The 22285-nt window shown below is 41.6% G+C and overlaps 1 protein-coding gene across 7 annotated transcripts in view; it reads left to right on the forward strand.

The window, feature by feature from the left end:
- TECTB (tectorin beta) overlaps positions 1-22285 on the forward strand; it is a 114042-nt gene that overhangs the window by 86933 nt on the left and 4824 nt on the right. For 4 of the 7 annotated variants that reach the window (XM_077126023.1, XM_077126022.1, XM_077126024.1 and 1 more), the window contains 6 exons: positions 10668-10830; positions 11517-11707; positions 13090-13232; positions 13339-13411; positions 18793-18896; positions 19062-19145. In XM_077126023.1, the coding sequence (XP_076982138.1) occupies positions 10668-10830; positions 11517-11707; positions 13090-13232; positions 13339-13411; positions 18793-18896; positions 19062-19145 (758 nt within the window). Of the gene's footprint in view, positions 1-10331; positions 10502-10667; positions 10831-11516; positions 11708-13089; positions 13233-13338; positions 13412-18792; positions 18897-19061; positions 19146-22285 lie in introns of all 7 variants that reach the window. The other 3 variants (XM_077126025.1, XM_077126026.1, XM_077126027.1) reach the window with 2 other exon arrangements.

Raw genomic sequence — 22285 nt, forward strand, 5'->3', positions numbered from 1 at the left:
AAATAATCACCAAAGAACTTCCCAGCTCTGACAGCCAGTGACATATCCAGCCCCAAAGCCCACATTCTTCTGTCTTCCACCAAGTCTGAAACTCACCACTACCTCCCTAAGGCCTGAAACTTGCCTGTCTGGGGTCAAAAGGCCTGGCTGCTCCGAAATATGTGAAGTCTTTACACCCAACCCTTGTCCCAAGCATCTCCACAGGGCCTGCTCTTTAGACTTCAGAAGTGGAGGACAGGGCAGGAGAATGGGTTCCTTGTGCTATTTTTCATTTGATGTTTTTTTTCCCACACAGTTGGCTGCTAACAATGAAACCACTGTCTGGAATTTTCTGGGCCAGGGCCCAGGATGGGGCTGCTGGTTGGGAGCTTCCTAAGCAGCTGGGACTGCTAAGATTAACTGTGTAATGTTTCCAGAGGAAGGAGAGGTGGGGAGTACTCGAGGATGAAGAAGGGGTTAGGGGACTCAGATCTGCAAAATGTGTTTCCTGGGCAGCAGTATCATAAAGTGGGGAAGGTTGAGAGACCTCAGTTTAGCTATAATCTGCATCAACCATTTCAATCTTTGATATGAACAATTAAGACCTTTCACAATCTTGTATAACGTACTTTTAATCACTCACACAAATAATCCATTTCTCAATCAGGTTGCTTCCTTCAAGTCCTTCCTTATAGAAAATCTGCTGCCAACATTGTGCATAAACTAGCTTTTCTGGTTAAACCACTGGATTAATGAAATAGAGCCCTCCACAGGTCATCAGTGACCCTTTCGCTGCCCATAACCAGTGTAGAGGCTGTTATTCACCTAGGGGGTGATGACCTGAACCACAGGATGTGACAGCTCTGTGGCTCTCCAAAGGGGGTTCTTCTCTCCCCCTTCCAGAGACAAAGGCCTGAGTGGGCTAAAGGTAAAGATATTTAAGGAGCAAGATTCCTAATGCTTCCTGGAATGAGATCAAGGAAGAAATCATTCTTCAACAACCCAGAAAAAAATATTTCCGAGCACAGCCTTCTTGAGTGCTGCTCATAGAGCGTTAGGACATTCTGGGACTCAGTGTGCATGATCAGACTGTTTCTAGATAATTCTCTGACCTGAGGCCTCGAATTTTTACTTTTTATTCATTAGAGAATGAATAAATGAATAAAGTTTACTTTTTATTCATTAGAGAATCAATTAGCAAATATGTACTGAGCAGTTATTGAGGGTTTTCAGGCTGTAAATTGATAAGATCACAGCTGTTTTTTTAAGAAGATTGATCTGTCAATAATTTGCCTGATAGACTAGAATCAAGGCAAACAGTTGAGGACCATTATAGTAGCCCAGTTAGGATGCTGTAACGCCTGAATAATAATGGTGATGGGAAATACGAAACAATGGAATAGTTTAAGAAACAAAGCTAATAAGCAAATATAGTGTGGTGGCTTTAGAATCAGACAACCATGGGTCAAATTTAAAAGCCTGCACTTAGCATAAGTGACTTAACCTTTCCAAGTTTGAGTTTTCTGATCTGTAAAAGAGAACTAAAAAGACCCACTCTCATACACACACACACACACACACAACTCTTCCAAAAGGTAGATATATATATATGTATTTGACTGCTATCGTGTTCACCGAACCCAGTTCTTTTTCTTCCTGGACAGACAGCTGCAGTTATCTGTCACCACCACATGACTGACTTCTAGTCAATGAAATGTGAGTGGAAGTGATCTGTGGTTCTGGTATTTTCAGCTTCCCTGTTGGAGATCCCCCATGCTTTATCTCCATTTTCTAGATCAATAGATCTCTGAGGACCCAGGGAACAGAGCTTTGAGATGCAAAGAAGGTCAAGTCCCTGAATAACCATGAAAAGATCAATTGGGAACATCTGTTTGCAACTTTATACACGAAAAACAAATTTCTATCAGATTAAGCCACAGAAATTTTTGGCTTTAACTCTATCTATCTATCGATCTATCTAACTATCCTTTCATCCACATAATAGATATAATAATATATAATCCCTCAATAAATTATCATTATGAATTTGTAGGTGATATGGGAAATACAAAGACATATGAGCTCTTAGTTTAATTAATAGGACAAGACATCCACATATCAGCACATGCTAAATGCATATGCATGATGCAGACAACACAGTTCAAAAAGGTTGAGAGTCCCCATAAGGTAAGGAAATGTGAGACAGCTACACAGAGAAGGTAACCTTGAGCTTATTGTTGACGAATGGAAAGTGGAGATGTCATTCATATACCAATATTCAAAACATCAACAAGAAATTCCCCATCATCCAATATCCATCTTGGTGGCCTGTGGAACCACTTTGGCTCTTACCCAATATTTCTTCATTGCTCAAAACATCAACAAGAAATTCCCCATCACCCAATAGCCATCTCTGTGGCTTGTGAAACCACTTTGGCTCTTACCCAATATTCCTTTATTGTTCAAGATATCAACGAGAAATTCCCCATCATCCAATATCCATCTCTGTGGCCTGTGGAACCACTTTGGCTCTTACCCAATGTCTCTTCATCCCTAATGTCCTGTATCAGCGACAATGTGAGCCTGTCCCCTGGTTTCCATACTGAAACCTCCTAAAAAATGAAATTACCTAACATTTCCACTCTCCATTCCAGAAGTTAAGGCCCAAGACAGGAAGGACATCCAGCTTGAGAACTGTTGCTATTCTACCCCTTGGGTCCATCCCAATCCTAGGTTTATGGCTTTGGGAAAATGGCTGGTAAATGAGACCATATTATGTCTTTATATTGCCCCAGCATTTTGCCTTGCTTCTTGCAGCTACTCATCAATTAATCTATTTTAATTACCATCTCCCTGTGGTTAAACCTCAAGGCTGTACAAGCAATGAGCTTCATTTCAGAAATTGAAAGACCAATCGGTCTACCAAAAGGGTTTTGTTTTTTAATTTTAACCATGTGAAGATAGTTTACAATATAAACTTACTGCTCATATTTTCCTCTGCCAAATAATGCCAAATAATAATGCATTATAGACGATGTGATGGAAATTCTGCCATGATTTATAACTTGCCTTTGCTTGTAATAATTAAAACAATTGTCCTTTAGTCTTTAAAAGCAGTTGGCATGCCTATTTTACACAAATAGCAAAAGCTAACTCTGTAACTTCCCTAATATTCCACTTTTCCAAAGCACTTAACACAGTCATTGTCATTCTCCAGGGACAGAGATGCACAATGTATTTGCTAATGCAGAATAGACTTTAAAGTATCACACATCATTCTGCCTGTTTATTAAGCAAATGAGACCCAGTAAGCAGGGTCAGGGAAAAGAGATAAACTGAACTACTCAGAATTTGAGGCATGGGATCATTTAAAACTCACTTACCCACAGTGCATTTTGCATAGAGAATGCTATTGCAGCTGCAGGATTTAGAAGCCACCCAGCCTTACTCCTGGGGATCGATTTGGTTCTCTGTGAAGGGGAAATTTTGGCAGGCAAGTACACTGTACTTATACAGAAAGTTCTTTGAAGCAATATGGCACCCTTCTCTTCAGAAGCATTTAATCTATGGTGCCTACAGGAGGTGCTGAAGTCAGAACTAGCATTGAATACAAAGATTTGGTTGAAGGAAGAGCAGAAAGAGCTTCAGAGTGACCTTTCCAGGTCTCTATATGCTATCTCTGGTTCAGATCTAATGCAAATTAATTGACTTCACAGGATTCAAAATAATATCCTTCAGCACGGGCCAGTGTTTGGGGGATAGTTGTGTGCAGTTTGCAAGTACTTTGACTTCTTACAAAGAATGACTTTGTCTCATTCATTAACACAGCAAAGAGTTGGTAAATCGACTATGTGCTAGTTCCTAGGCCAAGGTCTTGGGATTTCAGGCTGAGCAAAAATCTAGATGTAGTCTTTGCCTTGTTGGAGTTCACAGACTAGTGAAGAGACTTTGTGCAAAAAAGTGAAATCACAACTATGACAAATGCTATGAAGGAGAGGCAATGGTGCATTATAGATGTACCTCTCAGTCCTAGAAGTTGCGTGGTTGCTTACACCAGGGACAGCAAGTGGGTTTCAACTCCTATGCTAATTCCAATTGAATAATACTATTTATTTGGAGTACAAGTGTTGAGGAAGCTTCTGAGGTTGTGTTTGATGTCAGAGGGGATGACTGTCTTGATTAATGATGTCTAGTATCAATGCAGGAGGGCAGGGAGGAAATGGCAGCATGTGTGCCATGTATTTTCCATGCCTGGTACCCACCAAAAGCATGTAGACATTTGAGAACTAAGTGAAGAGAAGTGTGATTGCAATGGTGGTACACAAGCTGTTGTATAGTCCTTTTCTTCCACTGCTTCTTCTTTCTAACTGTCCCCTAGCTACCTGAGGACTAACTAGTACCTCTACCAATAAACTAGCAGAAAGATGAGGGAAAGCGAAATTCACCCCATCTCTGACATAATTACAAAGGTATCTGTTGCAGTCTTTCAGCAACCCCTGCGAAATAAAAAACACGGACGCGGACACTTCCTGTGGAATGAGTCACACAGACACACACAGAAGACAGACAAGATGACTGCAGCCCCGAAGAGCTCCAGCTGCTTTATTTTATATCATTTCTCATAGCTCTTTTGCTGACCAAGCCTGTTTTTGCAGTATATTAGTCCCTTGTTCTCTTGTTACTTTCAATCTAGCCTCCTGGATATCTGGGTAGCAAAAAGGGAACATTCCATACTTCGTGTGCGAAAGTAGGAACAAAGCAAGTCTGTTTGCAGACCATGTTCTTCCCCTTCGCCCCCAGATAAGGCTCACGGCTGGGAGCTCCCTGTTTGCAGCAGACCTCCTCAAGGCCACTTTGAAGCCAGTCACTCCCAATAAATTCCGCAGGTTTTCTGTTAACCCTTTGGCTCCTACAGGTATCAGGCTTGGTTAGATTTTGGCTAATAGTGGAAAAGCTAGGAGTGACTCATCTGGGTAAAAAGAGCTTCTCATGAAGTTCTTGGTGAGAAAAAAAACCTCAACCAAAACAGACATGGATCCAAGACCATTAGTCTGTACAAGTAGTTTTAGTTCCTAGAGATCCATAGGATACTTACTCTGATTTTAATTATAAATCTATCACCAAAGTGACACCAATCTAACATACAGGGGAAGAAAATACAGAATGGCATTATCCATTAAGGAAGGACATTCTTACTATATGGAACGTCAAGAAAGAGGCACTGTGTTTCAGTTCAAACACAAACAAAAGCTGCTTGGGTGTCTGGGAGATAGAACACCGAAAAAAATGTTTAAAAAATGATAATGTGTACAGGGATGGGTGACTGTAGGGTCTCCATCCTGCATAAGGTCCTTCTTAAGGACCTTATGGGCTCTCTGCCTAGAATATCCTGCCCCTCCACACAGACATCCCACTGGCACTCACCTCTACTCCTTCTCATGCTTCAGGCTCCTGTTAGTCTCCCTTCAAAGAGATTTCCTTGACCAAGCACCTAAAGCAGATGCCTCCAGCTTGCCCCACTGGTCTCTATCTTTAAAGCCTATTTGTGTCCTTCCTCAATTTAGCCTAAATTAATACATATATTTGATTGCTTGTTGGTGGTCAATCGCTACCACACAAGCAGGCAGACAGGCACATGCGTGATGTCCAATTCAACGTGGCTGGGACCTGGCTGTATTGGTTCATGTGGCACATAGGACAGCACGTGGCACATAACAGCCTCTCAAAGAATATTTGGTGAATGAATGAAAAAATAAGTTACGATTCTCTGGGAAGTTTCAAGAACAGAATAAATTATCTGTCTTGAATGTTTTAGACTGCCAATGAGATCCCTAATTCTGATGTGAGGAGGAGCTACTGTTTTATTCCCCCCTCTGTGACTGCCAATGGAGCTTGAGGCTGGGGGTGGGAGACAGGCGAGGGAGGGGCTGGCAGAGTGAGAAGAGTGTGGCTGATGGTCCTGCTCTTCAGAGAGAGAGGGCAAGGTATTATTGGTTGCTTGGAAATTAGCCAGCTAGGAACCCAAGATGTCCTGGGGAGTCCAGTATATCTGCCTAGAGCAATTTGGTTCTCTAAAGATGGAGGCTGCAGGGGTTGGATGAGGGATCCCAGAAGTGGGGCTTCTTGCTCTGGATTTCCATTGCACTATCAACAGGGCGTGTTTTCTCATGTCTCAATTCTCTTCTATGAAGTCTATTTTCCTCCAAGAAATAGGAGAACACTTATTTCTATGGAGAATTGTTAATTCCCAGGGAGTACTGTGAGATTTGGGCCATTGAAGCATGGATGGGAACACCCACTTGTTTGCAAATTGGCGAACAGAACCTCCCACAAAGTACAAGAATCCTTGACTAGGACCTAAAGGAAACAATTGTATCCATCTAATAAACCCTACATTTAATGAGCTCAAAACAATGTGCTTTAAAAAACAGGTTAATAAAGCAGGCTTTTAAATTTTAAGGCATGCTTATTAACTTTATTTTTAAAGTAGCATCTGTTACCTTGGTAAGAGTTTTCATTGATTCACCACCTATTTTTTTTTCTGAGCTATGAATGAAAGTGTTGATTGAAATTTTGCAGCTAGCAACTCTTTTGATCTGGACCAGTTTTCACAAATCATTCAGGACCTTCAAATTGAACAGGAACGTTTTATTGCCTGGAATTACTCAAAAAGAAAGATGCAAGAGAGACAAGGTTGCCTTTCAGATGAGTCTGCCATAACACTCATATTTGCTCCTTAGTGGGCTCTTTCAAGACCCTGGGATTGTTAAGATTATCCAGTCAGTTCTGTGTATTTTCCAAGAAATAGCACTGGGTCTCAGTGGGAGACTTTGCTTTTAGATCCCATCTTCCAATAGCACTCCCCACCATCTTCATCTCAGGGAGGGAGTTGAGTGCTAGAAAGCAGAGATGGGGTGGGGCAGGGAACTGGTGGGTAATGACCAGGAAAAAATAGAAGCCTCCTACTTTTTATGAGTGCACGTATCAAATACTGTTTGGCCCAAGTACATTTTGTCCTGTTCTGTTTCTTATGCAAATTCAACATCTAGAGACCAGCTTGCCATAAAAGTTGAATCAGCGTCCCCAATTTCATTCAATTTGCCCTTGAAAGGAGTATCATGTACCTGATTGTTAGCTGGATCTCCTCTGTGAAGAAACTGCAGAGAGATTTCTTTCTCTGTCCCAGGATCTTATCATTATCAGACTTCTCTAGAAATCAAAAACACCTGCTCTTTTGTTCAGGTGGACTTCTAACGAGAGCAATATTACCATTAGAAAACTCCCAGAGTTCATACAGAAACGCTATTGACCACGTCCTTCCAGCCTAAGGATACAAACCTCAGACAAATCAACATTATGGTCACCAATGCTGACTGAGGACACGGTGCTGGGCAATTTACATGCATTATTTCATCAGATTTTTCCAACAACCATAAGCGATAGGAAACCCTGTTTTACAGATGTGGAAACTGATGACTTGATGACAGTAAGTAACTTGCCAAAAGTCACATGTGGTGGAAATGTCATAGAGTTACCATCCCCAATTTAATGAATCTGTGTTCTTAAGTAAATACACTGTTAGTCAGCAGTGATGACAATAGCACTTGCTACCCAATAGTAACATGTTCCTAATAGGCTTCTCCTATTCTGGACAGGCAGAAGTAAGCATAAAAGATGGGTGACTTTTCTGATGCTCTGTTCTTACAAAGATAAATAGGCTCTGTCTATGCTAATAGACATATATTTTAATACCCTGAGTAGCACTCAGGTGTAGATACTGTGATATCCACCAGAAGATGAGGAAAATTAAGGCTCACCAAAGCTGAGTCACTTGCCCAAGAATAAACAGCTAGCAAGTGGTAGAGGTCGGGTTTTGCAATCTTACCCTACACTGCCTCCCAGCGAAACTGCAGGTGCCCCTTAGACATTGCTACTGGGAGATAGGCAAGGCATCTGTTTCACTGCCACCCTTTCCATGAGTGAAGTCTGCCCAATCAGGTCAGAGAAGAGATGATACAACTGGCCTGCCTGGGCCAAGGTTGGGCCGGAAAGAACATATTTGAAGATGTGTGAAAAAGATCCTTTTGAAATGGGACATGAATTGCACACAGAAGAGTAATACTGAATCATCAGAGATGAATAATCATTTATGCCACACGAGAGGGACAATTCATCTTGCAGTTGGGTCAGTTTAGGCCTCTGTGACTTCTCTCGACTTCTGTCAAGCCTTTTGGCACTTCTTTTCTCCCTCCTGCCTGTCTTACTTTCCCAGTACTGACTTCTGTCACTCCATATACCCCTACTCCTCCCTACAGGGACAGGAATGGGGGTCTTACTTCTCTGCGTCTTCCCAGGGCCTAGGCTGGTGCTTAGCATACAATAGAGGTTCAATAAATAAAGAAACATGGAAAATGAGTGCTGAGCCCTAGGAAAAGGAAACATGGAGAATCTCCACATACTTGAAGTATTCAAGTGCCTTCTTCCTACTCAAGCAGTAATGTCTGCAATGCACTGTGGAGACCAGTCTAAACATGCTGATGTTTCCAGGGCACATCAAGTGAACTTGATCCTGGATTTAAAAAAAAGGTAACTTGCTCCATCTTCCTCTCCCCCTTCAGCTCCTTTGTGCTTTATTCATTAAATGCACTGCATATGTGCTATATACTACAAATACATCTCATGTTAGATGGTACATAAGAAAGCATTGTGGTACTCTGGTGCTTCTGAGAAAAGAAACAGCTCTTTGGAGCTGTACATGTTGCTGGGATTGTTAGTTGCTTTTTCGTGTAATCTATTTATTTACCAGTGCTTTATAATTTATGAAAGCCCTTTCACATCATTGCACTCCAGCCCTGTGAGCTGAGCCCAGAGCTACTGCGTTCATTTTAAAGAGAAGGAAACGTGGTCACAGACCACATTTGTGCAGCTATTTCCTCAATTCTTAGACACCATTATAATAAGACATATTATCAGTTTAACAATGGGCTTTCAGGCAATAAGGAAATCCTACCTAATATGCATGCATGTCGCTTATATGAGATATCCCAACTTCTGTGACTTTAAAATATGTGTTTACCAGAGGGCCCAGCCTCTCCAGAACATCAACTAGTTCCATCCCCCTATCCATATCATCAACAGCCCCTTCCAACTTGAAAAAATTAGAATGGGCATAGCCCAAATACTCCTAAAGAGGTCATGGTGGAGTTATACAGAGAAGGTTGGGTTTAACAAATGAATATGATTGCTAAATCATTATATAGATATTTCTTTTAGCCTCCCTTATCTTAGAGCAGCTAGAAGTAAAAACCTAAAATTGTGGCATTGTCACCCATACCAAACTCTGAAATCTGTTCTACAACTAATTGTTGCAATGTGCTTTGAAACTTATTGCTTTTTTGTATATATGTTGTTTTTCACAATACAAATAATTAGAAAAACAGAGATAAAAAAATATGTATTTAGAGGGAAGGGCACCTGTCTTAAGACTGAGGAAATATGGTAAGCAGCAGAGCAGTAACTTAACTTGGTATTCCAACTCTGAGATATTGTGTATGGATATTTCAGCTTCTGACTGCACTATAAACCCCACAGGATGGGCCTTTCCACGCTCTTTTACATCTGTCTCTCAAGGGACTTAATGCAGTGACTTTTGTACAATAGACTCTCACTTAATGGATAAATGTGTCCTTTTCCCCTAAACACAAAAATTAAACCCTTATTTTTCATTTTTTAATTTCTGGATAATATATATGCATATCCCAGGTAATATATTTAGAATGTTCCCCGGGAGCAGCATTTTTTCATTAGCTGTTTTCAGTGGGCTCTTGTTTGGAGATTAAGGATTGAATAATAACAATAGTCTTTCCAAATGCCTTCCAACATCTTTGCTCTGGGAGACAAATAAGACTTTAAAAGCGCAGAGGCCTACAATTAAAAGTTCAATTTCAGAATGAAGTTCCAGATGTTGGACTTCATTTTATTAACAAAACTTAATTGTAAAACATTTGCATTAGAACACATAGCCTATATGAGGGTTTGCTTTGGGTGTCAGCTGTAACACTCTTAAATGTGAAAGTCTCTCCTTAAGTTCACATTTTAGAAAGCCTATATGGAAAAATTAAAATGCAAGAAATAAACCAAAGAGAATTGCCCTCTAGAAGTGTGCAGAAATAGTTTGCCTCCTGCTGGCAATTGTAAGACAGGAGAAAATTCAACCTTTTATGTCAATCCTTGTTGAGGCAGTTAAGAAAAAAGTTTTCCAACTCTGCAAGACAAAAGGAAATAGACTCGAGTGGCCGTAACTGAGCTTCCCATCGGATTATTGTGCAAAGTCCCCTTTATTCCCCCCACAGTGGATAATGCGTGCTCATTGTGATTGATCTGGAGCCGGTTTCTTTTACATCCTCGGCTATATAAAGTCATGCTAGGACTGGGACCGGAGACTCGGAGAGCACTCGGGGAGGCAGCATCCACAATCCGGAGAGAATGAGACAGTCAGGAACATGAGCAGCCACTTCTACTGGTAGGAGCCCCACTTCTTGTGTCTCTGCACTGACAGGGAACACTTAGGAACCAGGGATGAGGACGGCATGGCTGATGTCCCTTGGAAAATTTCCCCCAAGACTGTGTGTGCGTGTTGCTGTGTTCTTACCTTTGACTTTGCCTTCTCGCTTGTGTTTCTCACCTAGAATGATCAAGGTTCAGGCTGTGGCAAGACCTTAAATATCTGGCCAGCTTGGTTTGGCCACCCAGCAAAGACCAAGTTCCGAGAAGCAATGGTGACAAGGGCTTTTGTCCTGTTGGCCGTCTTTGCAGAAGCCTCTGCAAGATCATGTACTCCAAATAAAGCAGGTATGTATGCCCTGGTGCCAGTCCATTTTCCTAGAAAGAGAAGTCTCCTGATGTGTCCCTTTGCAAAGCTCATGGTTCTATGCTTCCCTTGTTAGCAAAACGCAGTAATGTAGCCAAGTTGAAGACAAGTTAAATCCCCAAATGCCAGTCAGGATTTTCCCGTAGGAAGTAAAAATGTATTGAAGAAAGTTAGACTTTTTAAAATTAAAGAATGCTACACACACACACACACACACACGTGAAACTTCCACATTTTTTTTTCTTCTGTTGAATTCAGTCTCATGCCACAACTCAGTGTTGGGAATAAAAAGGACATTTTCCATTTTAAGTTATGTGCTAATTTTCATGGGTATTTGAAACTATATATATATACATATATTCAATACAGCTAGTCTATAGTTTCCCAGAAAATTATTCAAAATAAGGTTAAGATTTAAACGTGAACAATTTTAAAAACATAGCAAGTAAATTATGATGTATACATTTCTCAGATGTAGCAAAAACTATAGAAGTGGAACTTCAACAACCGAAGTTTGGGGAAATCTTTCATCACAGCTTTTGAAGAATAACTGGGAAAGTTTTTCCAACTGACTGCTTTGCATGTTCAGGTGTCGCATAAGTCCTTCATTATGTAGAGTTACATGATTACCACCTCTGTGTTTAAACTATGTGTGGATTCCTTCCAGATGTCATTCTTGTGTTTTGTTATCCCAAAACTATCATCACCAAAATCCCCGAGTGTCCCTATGGATGGGAAGTGCATCAGCTGGCCCTCGGAGGGCTATGTTACAATGGGGTCCATGAAGGAGGTTACTACCAATTTGTAATCCCAGATTTGTCACCTAAAAACAAGTCCTACTGTGGAACCCAGTCCGAGGTAAGGCCAGACCATACAATTAGGTGTAGCTTAAGATAAGGCAACTGGGCCTAAGAATAAGATGTTTTTTTATCCATTCTTAAAAGGTTTCAGAATTTACCAATTTCCTTTAGAAAGCCAATCTGGATTCCCAAATTTCCTGGGATATTAGTGTTATCTGAATTCTTCTCCTCTACTTATTTCAGATAACTCTTGATATGAATTTTATTCTCTTTGCCATACCCTGCTGGGCCACCTTATGTTAAGTAGAATAAAGTGTATTTTCCACCCGCTTCCCCATCTCAGCTTCTAGTTCCTGAGCATGTGCTGTCATCCTTCCTGGGGTAGACCCACTATCTTTTGCCTCCAGCCTTTGGTGTGGTAATAAATTGCAGTTTGGGAGGGTATTTTAAAGGAGCGGCCAACATACAATACAGTTCATAACTGGGTCTTGTGAAATACCCAAGACATGGAATCATAGAATTTAAAAGAATCACAGATATCCTCCTGCCAAGTATCCTTATATGATGGAGGAGAAAACTGAGACCACCCAAAGGCCTTGTGTTCAAGGCCACAGAACCTGGAGAGATGTAGTTATGAAGCGAGGCTAGGTCTTCTGACCCTCCCCCTATAAGGTGGCCCCCTACTGTGTTAGCTGCCAGAAGACAAAATCTGATGGGTCTCAGAAGAGGAGGTCCAAGAACTTCCAGAGCCACCTCTTCTTTAAGTTCCTGTGAGGATTCAGTGATTTAGTGGGAAGAGTCACAGGCTTAATTAATGGAGGGTATTGTTTCTTCACTAATGGAGGGTATTGTTTCTTCATTTCTTCAAGTATACTGGTAAGGTGAACTAGAAATCACCTTTGTGGCCTTAGGCGAGTATTCCCATGAGGACATTCAAGATCCCTTGCAGTTCTAATATTTATTGATTCTAGAGTTCAACAAGTCAGAGGAGAGAGTCTCAGAAATAGCTCTCATGGTTAGAAGAAGGAAAGAGTAAAGAATCCTACAGTAACATCTTAGAACTGGGAGAAGAGCAAAAGCATTCACTTGAGATACTTGGGCAGTGGAAATGGATAAAAAGTTAATGCTGGAAAATAGAGAGCTTTGAGCCAGCTCTTTTTAGTCAGAAGCCAAATGTGTATATGGATTTTCTTTAAGTGTACATCATCCAACCTAGATTATTTTAAACAATTTCATTTGGATAGATGCAAGAACTCTTTATAAAAATTATTAGCTCACCCATGGACAAAAGGTGTGGGTTCTACTGCCAACAGGAGACACTTAGACTTCCCCCTTGGGCTTTCTCCTGAGCCATCACCATCCACTGTGAACTTTTCCCAGACTCCCCTTTCCTGTCTTGGAAAGGTAGAGCCACCCTAACTGCTTTCTTCCTTTCTCTAGTACAAGCCCCCCATCTACCACTTCTTCAGCCACATTGTCTCCAATGACAGCACTGTGATCGTGAAAAACCAGCCTGTGAACTACTCTTTCTCCTGCACCTACCATTCGACCTACTTGGTGAACCAAGCTGCCTTTGACCAAAGGTAAGTTGCTCTGCAGAATGGAGGGCTGGCTGCCTTGTGTGTATTCAACAGTATCTGACAATCAAGCATGTTTCAGTCCTTATGCAAAATTCTCTCCCCTTTTCAGAGTGGCCACTGTTCACGTGAAGAATGGGAGCATGGGAACATTTGAAAGCCAACTGTCCCTCAACTTCTATACTGTAAGTGTCTCCAGGTTCCCTTTACTGCCCTGTGGCCTCCCCAGAAGATCTTGGGATCTTTCCACAGGACTTGCTCTTTCCCAGGCCCTTTGCAGAGCCCATTTGTGAATTCAGGTTGATGTAAGCTTTGGTCTAGCTTTAAAACATCTTTGAAGACAAAATGCAGCAGGAAATCAGATTCTCAGATTGGATAGAAGAGGTGAAAGTTGCCACAGAGAAATAAGGTCAACCTTTTCCACTGTAGAGATGAGAAGGTTGAAGCTAGAGAAATCTAGTGGTTTGCCCAATGTCAAAGGAGAATAGCCAAGATCTCTTAATAAAGCCACTCCAGAGCTTTATATTTAGGATCTAACTCTACATATGACACAGAATATTAAACTTCCTGCCTGGGATAGGGCTAAGGAGAAAGGTTGGAGGTGGCCTTTACTGCCTAGTTTTTTGGACTCTGAAGCCCTTTCAGTTAGTGGATTTCCTTGGTGTCTAATTCAGGCTTGCTGCCTATGTTGATATCGAAATTAAAGGCACACTTTGGCCTCTCAGAATAAAGTGCTCCAGATAAACTAAATTCGTAATGGCCATTAGCCCAGCTGCCCTCCTGTTTAGAAAAGATGCTTTGTTTTTCAGACCCACAGCTTCTACAGGAGGCTGCACCCAGAGGCACTGGCTTGTCTGGGTAGGGGAAAATGCAGGCAGAAATAGAAATGAAGAATATTAGAACTCAAAAGCATCCTTGGAGGGCATCATTTCCGATCCATTCATTTCACAAAGGAAAATACTATATTACCTGGAACTCTACTGACTGTAAACTCTTTGAACTTGCTTTCCCCACTCCCTGGAGGCTATTAACCCTTCTGGACTCAGAATGTGAGATCTGGATGGAATCCTAGAGTAACCTAGTCCATTTATCATGGAGGTTCTGAAGCCCAGAGGGAGGAAGTGATCTGTTCATGTCCCCGTGACATCAGTGCCCAATCTGAAAACACAGATCTCCTAATCCTAGTCTCTTGGCTTCACCCATAAACACACTTACTGTGATGGTAATAAAGCTTAAGGCTCAGGACCCCTCATTTGCATATGCCCCTTTTAAGGCCCTGTGTCTAATTTCATATTCAAAATGTTGATTCTTTTTTATTAAAAAGAGCTCCCCAATTTATATAACCCACCAGACCCGGATTTGCTCCTGGCCATACCATTAGTGCTTAAACCCTGAGAATAGGCATCCCATCCAGCCACTTGGCCTGTGGTCAGGGTGATTATAAACACAATGTGGGACGCCAGTGTGATGAAAGGTTGGTGAACTACTGTTACAGCTAATGAAGCCTGTCCAGAGAGGAAAAATAGGCTTCCATGCATGACAAAAGTCTCAGAGGATATCCTGAAGACAAGCTGCATTTACTGTGCTCCTGTCTGGAATTGTATAACTGTTATTGTAACTAGAGAATATTATAGGTGCAATCTTAAGCAGGTTTTACAGAAGTTGGAAATGGAGAGGTATCAGGATTGCTGAAAAGCATCACCACAGTCAGTCGCGCTGGGCTGAGTTTCCAAACATAAATAGAACTGGAAGGAAGAAAAAACAAAAGCAATTAAGTGGCATGGCCTCAGTGTCACCCAGGTCATCCTCTGCCTCCTTTAATTGTTCTAGAAATAAGCCTAAGGCCTCTCTTGGAGCCAGCAAGACCCATCTGGGATAATGAAGAGCTCTGTTTTACAAGAGAGACTTTTGCATTGATTTATATTCACACCACTGGCTTCGTTTCTTATGCTTGACCCATGCAGTTGATATTTTTCTTGTCCTCTATTCTGCTTTAGAGCATTCTTGTGTGTTTCTTAAGCAACAACTGCTCCCTGCATATATTTCCATCAAATTACCAGAGACAGAGACATGCCCTACATAGCACAACAGAAACAATGCCCTGCTAATTGCTTAGATTCTGAGAGCTCCACATGCTGAGCTCCAAATGTACCAGTTCAATTTGGCATGCTTCCTGTTTCTTCTCTCTCATACCCTTCACACTCACTATAGCCAACTGCTCATGGTTGGTATTCTGAGAAAAAGTTTATTTTAACTCCCAGTCCAAAATAAAGGAAGATCATCCAGCTTACAGAGGCTCCTAGTGTTGTGGTTAAGAGAAGGGGCCTAGTCATTAGACCACTAACTTGAATCCTGGTTCTGCCATTTACTGGTTGGGTGACCTTGGGCAAGTTGCTTAACTTCTCTGGGCTACTAACTCTGCATTAAATAAGGATATTAATAGCACTTATTCTATAGATTTCTTATGAGGGTTAAATGAAATCATCCTTAAGAAGCACTTAGCACAGTGCTCCTGTGATTATGGACTTTGACTCCATTTAAGCAGAAGTTCTGAAGGCTCTGGAGGATATAGCAGCCAGTATCATTGCTTTATAGGTTTGAATGTCATTGTCAGTGTAGGATTAGGTTGACCTTCTTTCAACCAAAACTGCATTTACCATTCCTTTTAGAGAGAAATGAAAAAGTTAGGGCTAGAACAAACACAAGTGATAGAAGCCAAAATCATAGACTCCCAGAATCACAACAAACCTCAGATATTATCAACCTTACCCTTCCAACTAAGGTCAAAGCCCTTCTGCAAGATTACTGATGGGACAAGTGACCCCCAGATTCTTCCAAGGGCAATGGGAAGTTGGATCTCCCCATTGTTAGATTGACATATGAAATCTGCTACCCTGAACACTGTCCCTTGGTCCTGGTTCTGTCTCCTGAAATAACACCATATCATTATGTTGCCAACAGTTCTATGAATACCTCAAGGCCACCAAAACCTTCCATCTTCCCCAAGTTGAATCTCTTCCCACTGTTGGCCATCCATTCACCATCCTAGTCACTTCTCTGAGTGTGTTCCAGATAGCCAGTGCACTTCTGAAAAGGTGTAGCCCAGAATCGAATAATTTTATTCTAGACCTCTCAGACTAATGCAGGGCAAGTTGGGAAGGAGGTGGCCTTCTCTGTTCTGGGGAACATGTTGTTGAATAACTTTAGCTTTGGGGCGCTTTTTCCTTATTATGTCTCACATTAAGTGTGTAAGCCATAGCAACTTCCAGATCTTTTCCAGATGAACTGCTGTTAAACCTGGTGTACCCATCCATAGCTTGTGTCAGTAGCTGTTTGTAACTCAACCTTTTGTTCAGGTGAAGTGACTGAATGGCACGATTTTCAAAGTGCCCTTCCATTCTGTTCCATGAGTAGTTTGTGTGGTATTTTTATGCTTCAAGAGGTATTATAACAAGGTGCCCAAGTACTATAGAGTGAACCCATCCGAATAGGTCCCTTATTTTCACATTGTAAGGAAAGTAGGGGGAAATCGTGCTAAGTGTTGCCTTAGTTGTTGGGTGTGGAGTTGGAAAAGCTGATAATTGAAAGTGTTTTGTTTCAGAGATCGAATAAGCTGGTTCTGTTCTCTACCTTGTAACAAAATCAGGCAAGAATGTTCGAAAAATTTTACTAGCTAATCCCTAGGAGAAGGAGCTGGGAAAAGCCTGTCTGGCCAGGTTGGGACCGTCAGGTGGTCCCTAACTTAGTTCTCTTATTTTGGGAATGGCCTCCTGAGATATGATAAATCTCAGAAAATAAAAAGGAACACTGAAAACCACTGTAGCTCTACTACTTCACCCTTCATATTAAGCTAGTAAATCACTTCTTATAAGAATATTAATATTTCATTATCACAATCATTTAAATAGCACAGGGAGCTGATGTATGGGATAATATAAGGGAGGATTCCCTAAGGCAGGGATCCCAGGCTGGAAGTTGATGTAGGAGCTGCTAGAACATGAAGGAGATTCAGAGTTTTCTCAGAAATCCCTGTGTGCTTGACCCTTAGGAGGTAAAAATCCATTTTAACTAGCTATCCATGTTGAACATTAGTTCCTTCTGCCATGGTTTGCCTCTTACAGTTCTGCAACTTTCCAAATCCACGAAAGGCCCTCTTTTAAATAGTATCCTGGTTTACTAAACTTAATGCTTCTGTAACATAAAGTTACCACCATAAGAACATCCCTGCAAGGCAAGTAAAGGCGAATATTTTTCCCATTTTCAGATGGGGAAAATGAGGTCCAAAAGACTGCCTTTCTTAGGGTGTGTCCTGAGTTAGTAATAGGAGCTAGAATTAGAATTAGGATCTTGTCCTTCCATCATGATGCTTTTATCTCTGGAGGCTACACCTGAGCAGTAGATCAAGTTCATTTTTAGAGTTGAAGGTACCCAAAACTCAGAAAATGGGGAAAGACACATCCTTTGGGTTAGTCAGGTGAAATATTGTTGTTATTTATAATAACTCACTCAGAATTGTCTGATAAAGATGGAGGTGCAGACCACATGTGCCAAACCAGTGATCAGAACTGGGGCTCCCATGTTCCAAGCATGATGATGACTCACATTGCATTCAGAGTTGAAGTCACAACCGTGCTAGATCCACCCATCACCTCTCTGGCCTCATGTCCTGCTCCTTGATGTCCTCCTAGCACACTGCTGCCACAGGACCTTTGCTCTGACTAAGCATTCCTCCCTGGATAGCTGCATGGCCCCTTCCTCCCTTCCTTCAAGTTTTGGCTCAATGTCATGTCCTCAACAAAGACTACCCAACCATTCTATTTAAAATTGCAACCTGCCCCACCTCACACTCCCAATCTACCTTACTCTGCTGTATACACTTTTTCATTTTTTCTGTATAATATGATGTATTCTATTTTACTATAAAGCGTCCTTACTTATTGCTTATTGTCTGTCTCTCCTGCTAGAATGTCAAGTCTTTGAAGACAAAGATCTTTGCTTTGTGTATCAATATACCCCAAAATATAGAATATCCTCCTCATACAGAGACTATCCCAGTATTTAGAACGGCACCTGACACATAGTAGGTCCTTAATAAATTGTGGTTGCTCTTGATACGGTTGTTAACTGTAATGAGAATCAGATCATAAATTCTCCAACCCAGGCAGAAACGTGTTCAGGCAAAAAGTTGAATTGATCAAGGGCAGCAAGGGGCGGGGTGTGTTTTGTCCCCATGCTCTTGGGTGATTCAGAAAAACACAGGACCTCAGCATTCCAAGATTCTATTTTTACCTTCAGTCAAATCTTGTCCCCCATGGGCATAGATGAGACATACAGTGTGTATCTCACCATGATCAGCAAAGCTAGAACACGTGATGTCCTCATTCTTTCTGAGATAACACCAGCATCCTAGCAGGTACAGCATCTCTGAATGAAGAGGATCTCTCTATAGTCTCTCATGCCTGTGTCTTTGGGTTGATTTCCACCTCCACCCCAACTCTTGTGCTCCTGCTGACCCAGTTGCTCAATCTGAGAAGTCATAATGCCCAGTGTCAATTTCCTTCCAAAGAATGCCAAGTTCTCCACTAAGAAAGAAGCCCCTTTTGTCCTGGAGACATCCGAAATCGGTTCAGATCTGTTCGCAGGAGTGGAAGCCAAAGGGTTAAGCATCAGGTAAGCACATTTCCTGATTACATTAAAATTACATTATATAATTTCTTACATAAAAAGTTAATGTAAAGAAAAAAAAAAAAGAACAGTCAAGAGGTTTTTTAATCCCTGGTTGTTTCTAGGCATAAGACTCTGACACAAAGTGACGCTGTTTTGGTTTATTTGCAGGTTTAAAGTGGTCTTGAACAGCTGTTGGGCCACACCCTCGGCTGATTTCATGTATCCCTTGCAGTGGCAGCTGATCAACAAGGGGTAGGTACCCCCATTCTGAAGAGCAGAGGTGGGAGGTGGGGCCAGGCACATTAACCACTCTACCCTGGGAGGAAGAAGTGGAGGTTGTTAGGGGATCGCATCACTAACAGGCTCTGTGCCTGTGCTTCTAGGAGTACTAATCCCAGGAAACACTTATATGGTGCTTTCCAGGTACTAGGTACTGTTCTGAGAACTTTATTATATGTCAACTTAGTTAAGTCTTACAACAAGGTAGGTGCTGTTATTTCCATCTCCATTTTACAGATAAGGAAACAGAGGTACAGAAGAGGTAAGAAAAGTCACATAGTAAGTGTGTGCGTATGTGTGTGTGTGTGTGTGTGTGTGTGTGTGTGTGTGTTGGTGGGCAGGCTTGGCTCAAATCCAGTTGGCCTGACACCAGAACCATAGTGAGGACTGAACTAGATAATTCATGTAAAAAGTTTAGCACATAATGCACAGTCAATATTCAATACATGGCAAATATAATACATGTTATTAATAATTATTAATAATTATATAATATATAATAATACAAATAATTGTTTTTATTATTAATTCAATAGCTAATGGGAGCTCTTAAAATTTCGGAGTAGAGGACTGGTATATTTGAATTGCACCAAATAAAGGCAATTCTGGAAGTCATATATAAGGCGGTTTAGAACTAGTAAAGGGAAGTGGAAAGACTAGGTCAGAAGCCATGGCAAAGAGGGTTGAACTGAGGTTCTAGCCACATAAATAGAAAGGAATCATAAAAGGGAAGAAAACACATCAACATGAGTGATAAAAATTTGACAACTGATTAGATATGGGATGGAGGGAGGGACTTGATAGGAATGTGTGTCAAAGATGGCTTTGAGATTGTGAATTCATGCATTTTTATGATGGGAAACTGTTTCTGGCTAGCTGCCAGGGAAATGGGTTTATGGATAAGGAAGCATGGATTCAATGAGTTCATGGTTAATTTGTTGATTTTGAGATAACAATTGTCCAAGAAGTGCTGAGAATTTTACAACTTTGAAAAACAGGTGAGAGGTTAAGCTAGCCTAGAGGTTTGGGTGACTTCCACACAATCAACAGTATACAAAAAAGGGGCCATTTCCCAAACCTCAGCAGACTAGGATGCCACTGTTATCATCAGAACACATCAGGACAAAGTATAAACTGGGGACAAAGGCAAGTAGAGAGCAAAGATGGAGCCACCCTGGATCTTTGACTGTTGTTTTCATTGATCAAAACTTACAAGATACGTACGACATACCAGACATTGTTCTAGGTGATTCATCAGACTGCCTATATGATAGGATATTCACTATTTTATAAGTAACAAAACTGAGACCAGATAGTCCAGAACCTTGCCAACGTCTAGAGCTAGTTCAGGGATGATCTGGGATTCAAACCCAGGCAGCATTACTTCCCAAGCTGTCCAGGTAGGCCAAGCCAGCAAGGCAGAACAGCAACAATCAGCAAAGTCTCATGCAGTGATAGGAGCCCAGGTTTAGTTTGATTGCTTTTTTCAAATTTGCCATCGAATGAATCATTCAGGTTCTGTTGAGAAGGGTACAATCAAATGACTTCAGGGAGTTGAAATTACCATCAGGTACTGGGGACCTCACTCATGTGATGGCCATACAGGGGCAATGGCTTCTACAACGTGTGGAATCATCTTCCTGCAGATGGTTCTGAAGCTATTGCTCCCACCTGACAAATGTGTAATGTGGCAGAAAAAGCAACACCTATGACTTGGGGTCGTCTATACAACTGGTGCTCTAACTATAGCTTGAAGACAAATTACCTTGAGTGCCTATTAAATAGGCAGGCCCAACATTAACCCACCAAGTTTTAAAGTCATTGGGTTAAATCTGCATTTAAGCACAGTCTTATCCAAGGAGCCCTGATCTATTTATATATTCTGCCTGGTTGAGATAATACATACAAAACCAGTAAGAAAGTCCACTCTCAAAACTTCCCAGATGTTTTTGTTCACATTTGCTTTTTTGGAGGAGACCACAGTTTTCTGAGAGCAGCTGGAGAGATGAGAGTAGATATATTATCAGAATTTTTCTGAGCACATGAGTATACCTAAAACACCATAACCATCTCAAGGGTGATTGATGTAGGGAAGGATATGGTATGTTGGTGTGAAAGCTTCACTGTGAGACATTACACCATCCAGATATCTATCCCTGGGCGGGGGTGGGGGGGGTGCAGATGCCATGGCCAGTGCCAAGAGGAGGTAGTGCCAAGGGATCTAGGCCTGTCTATTATTTGCCTTCTCCCCTGCCCATTCTACTCCCTGAGTGTCTGCTTACATTCTTTTCCACTGGCTGACACCATGGCTTGGCACTCTGGCTGCAAGGAGCTATTTTAAGGACTCACATCTTGAGTTTGTCCAAGGATCTCAGGTTTATCAATCAAATGATCAGGCAAGAGTCACATTTCACTACTTGGAAAATGTGCCCAGCTCCATCACTGGTGAGAGGCTGCCACAAACAAAACCCAGTTTCTGACCCTGGAGCTGAAATCAAGGCACAGTGTTCACTCCTCATTTCACCCATTAACTCTCAGAGTTGCTAATCCTTATGTCTCACCACTAATTTGGCCCCTAAAGTCTGATTCTGCTTGAACAAGGAGCAGAACATATCATGAAGTTTCTTTGGGGCAACAGGACCACTCACCGGTGTGTGTGCATTGAATTGGACCTACAATAGAGTCAGAGATACACGGTGAGGGGTGTTAACTTTTGGGGTCCACTGTGAAGCTATCCACTGACCATAAGCTTTTTGGCCCACAGACATTTCTCCATGGTTGAAAGGCTTGCTGGTGCCCCTTGGCATCTGCTCCTATGTTGCACAACTGCAAGTGACAAGTCCTTACGCTCACGTGGGCCTCCACTCTTCATGCCCAAGAACAATTGTGTCTGTTCCCAACACCTAACTGAATGTCTGGCACTTAAATAGACAATCAGTTATGTATTTGTCAAATGAAACAGTATTTTGCTTAAACCAGAATTTCTCAGTCTTGGCACTACTGCCATTTTGGATCGGATCATTCTTTGTTGTGGGGGGCTGTCCTGTGCATTGTAGGCTGTTAAGCAGCATCTCTGGCCTCTACCCTCTAGATGCCAGCAGCACCCCTCCTGC

This window comes from Tamandua tetradactyla, chromosome 13 (assembly GCF_023851605.1).
Source record: "Tamandua tetradactyla isolate mTamTet1 chromosome 13, mTamTet1.pri, whole genome shotgun sequence".
Lineage (NCBI taxonomy): Eukaryota > Metazoa > Chordata > Mammalia > Pilosa > Myrmecophagidae > Tamandua > Tamandua tetradactyla.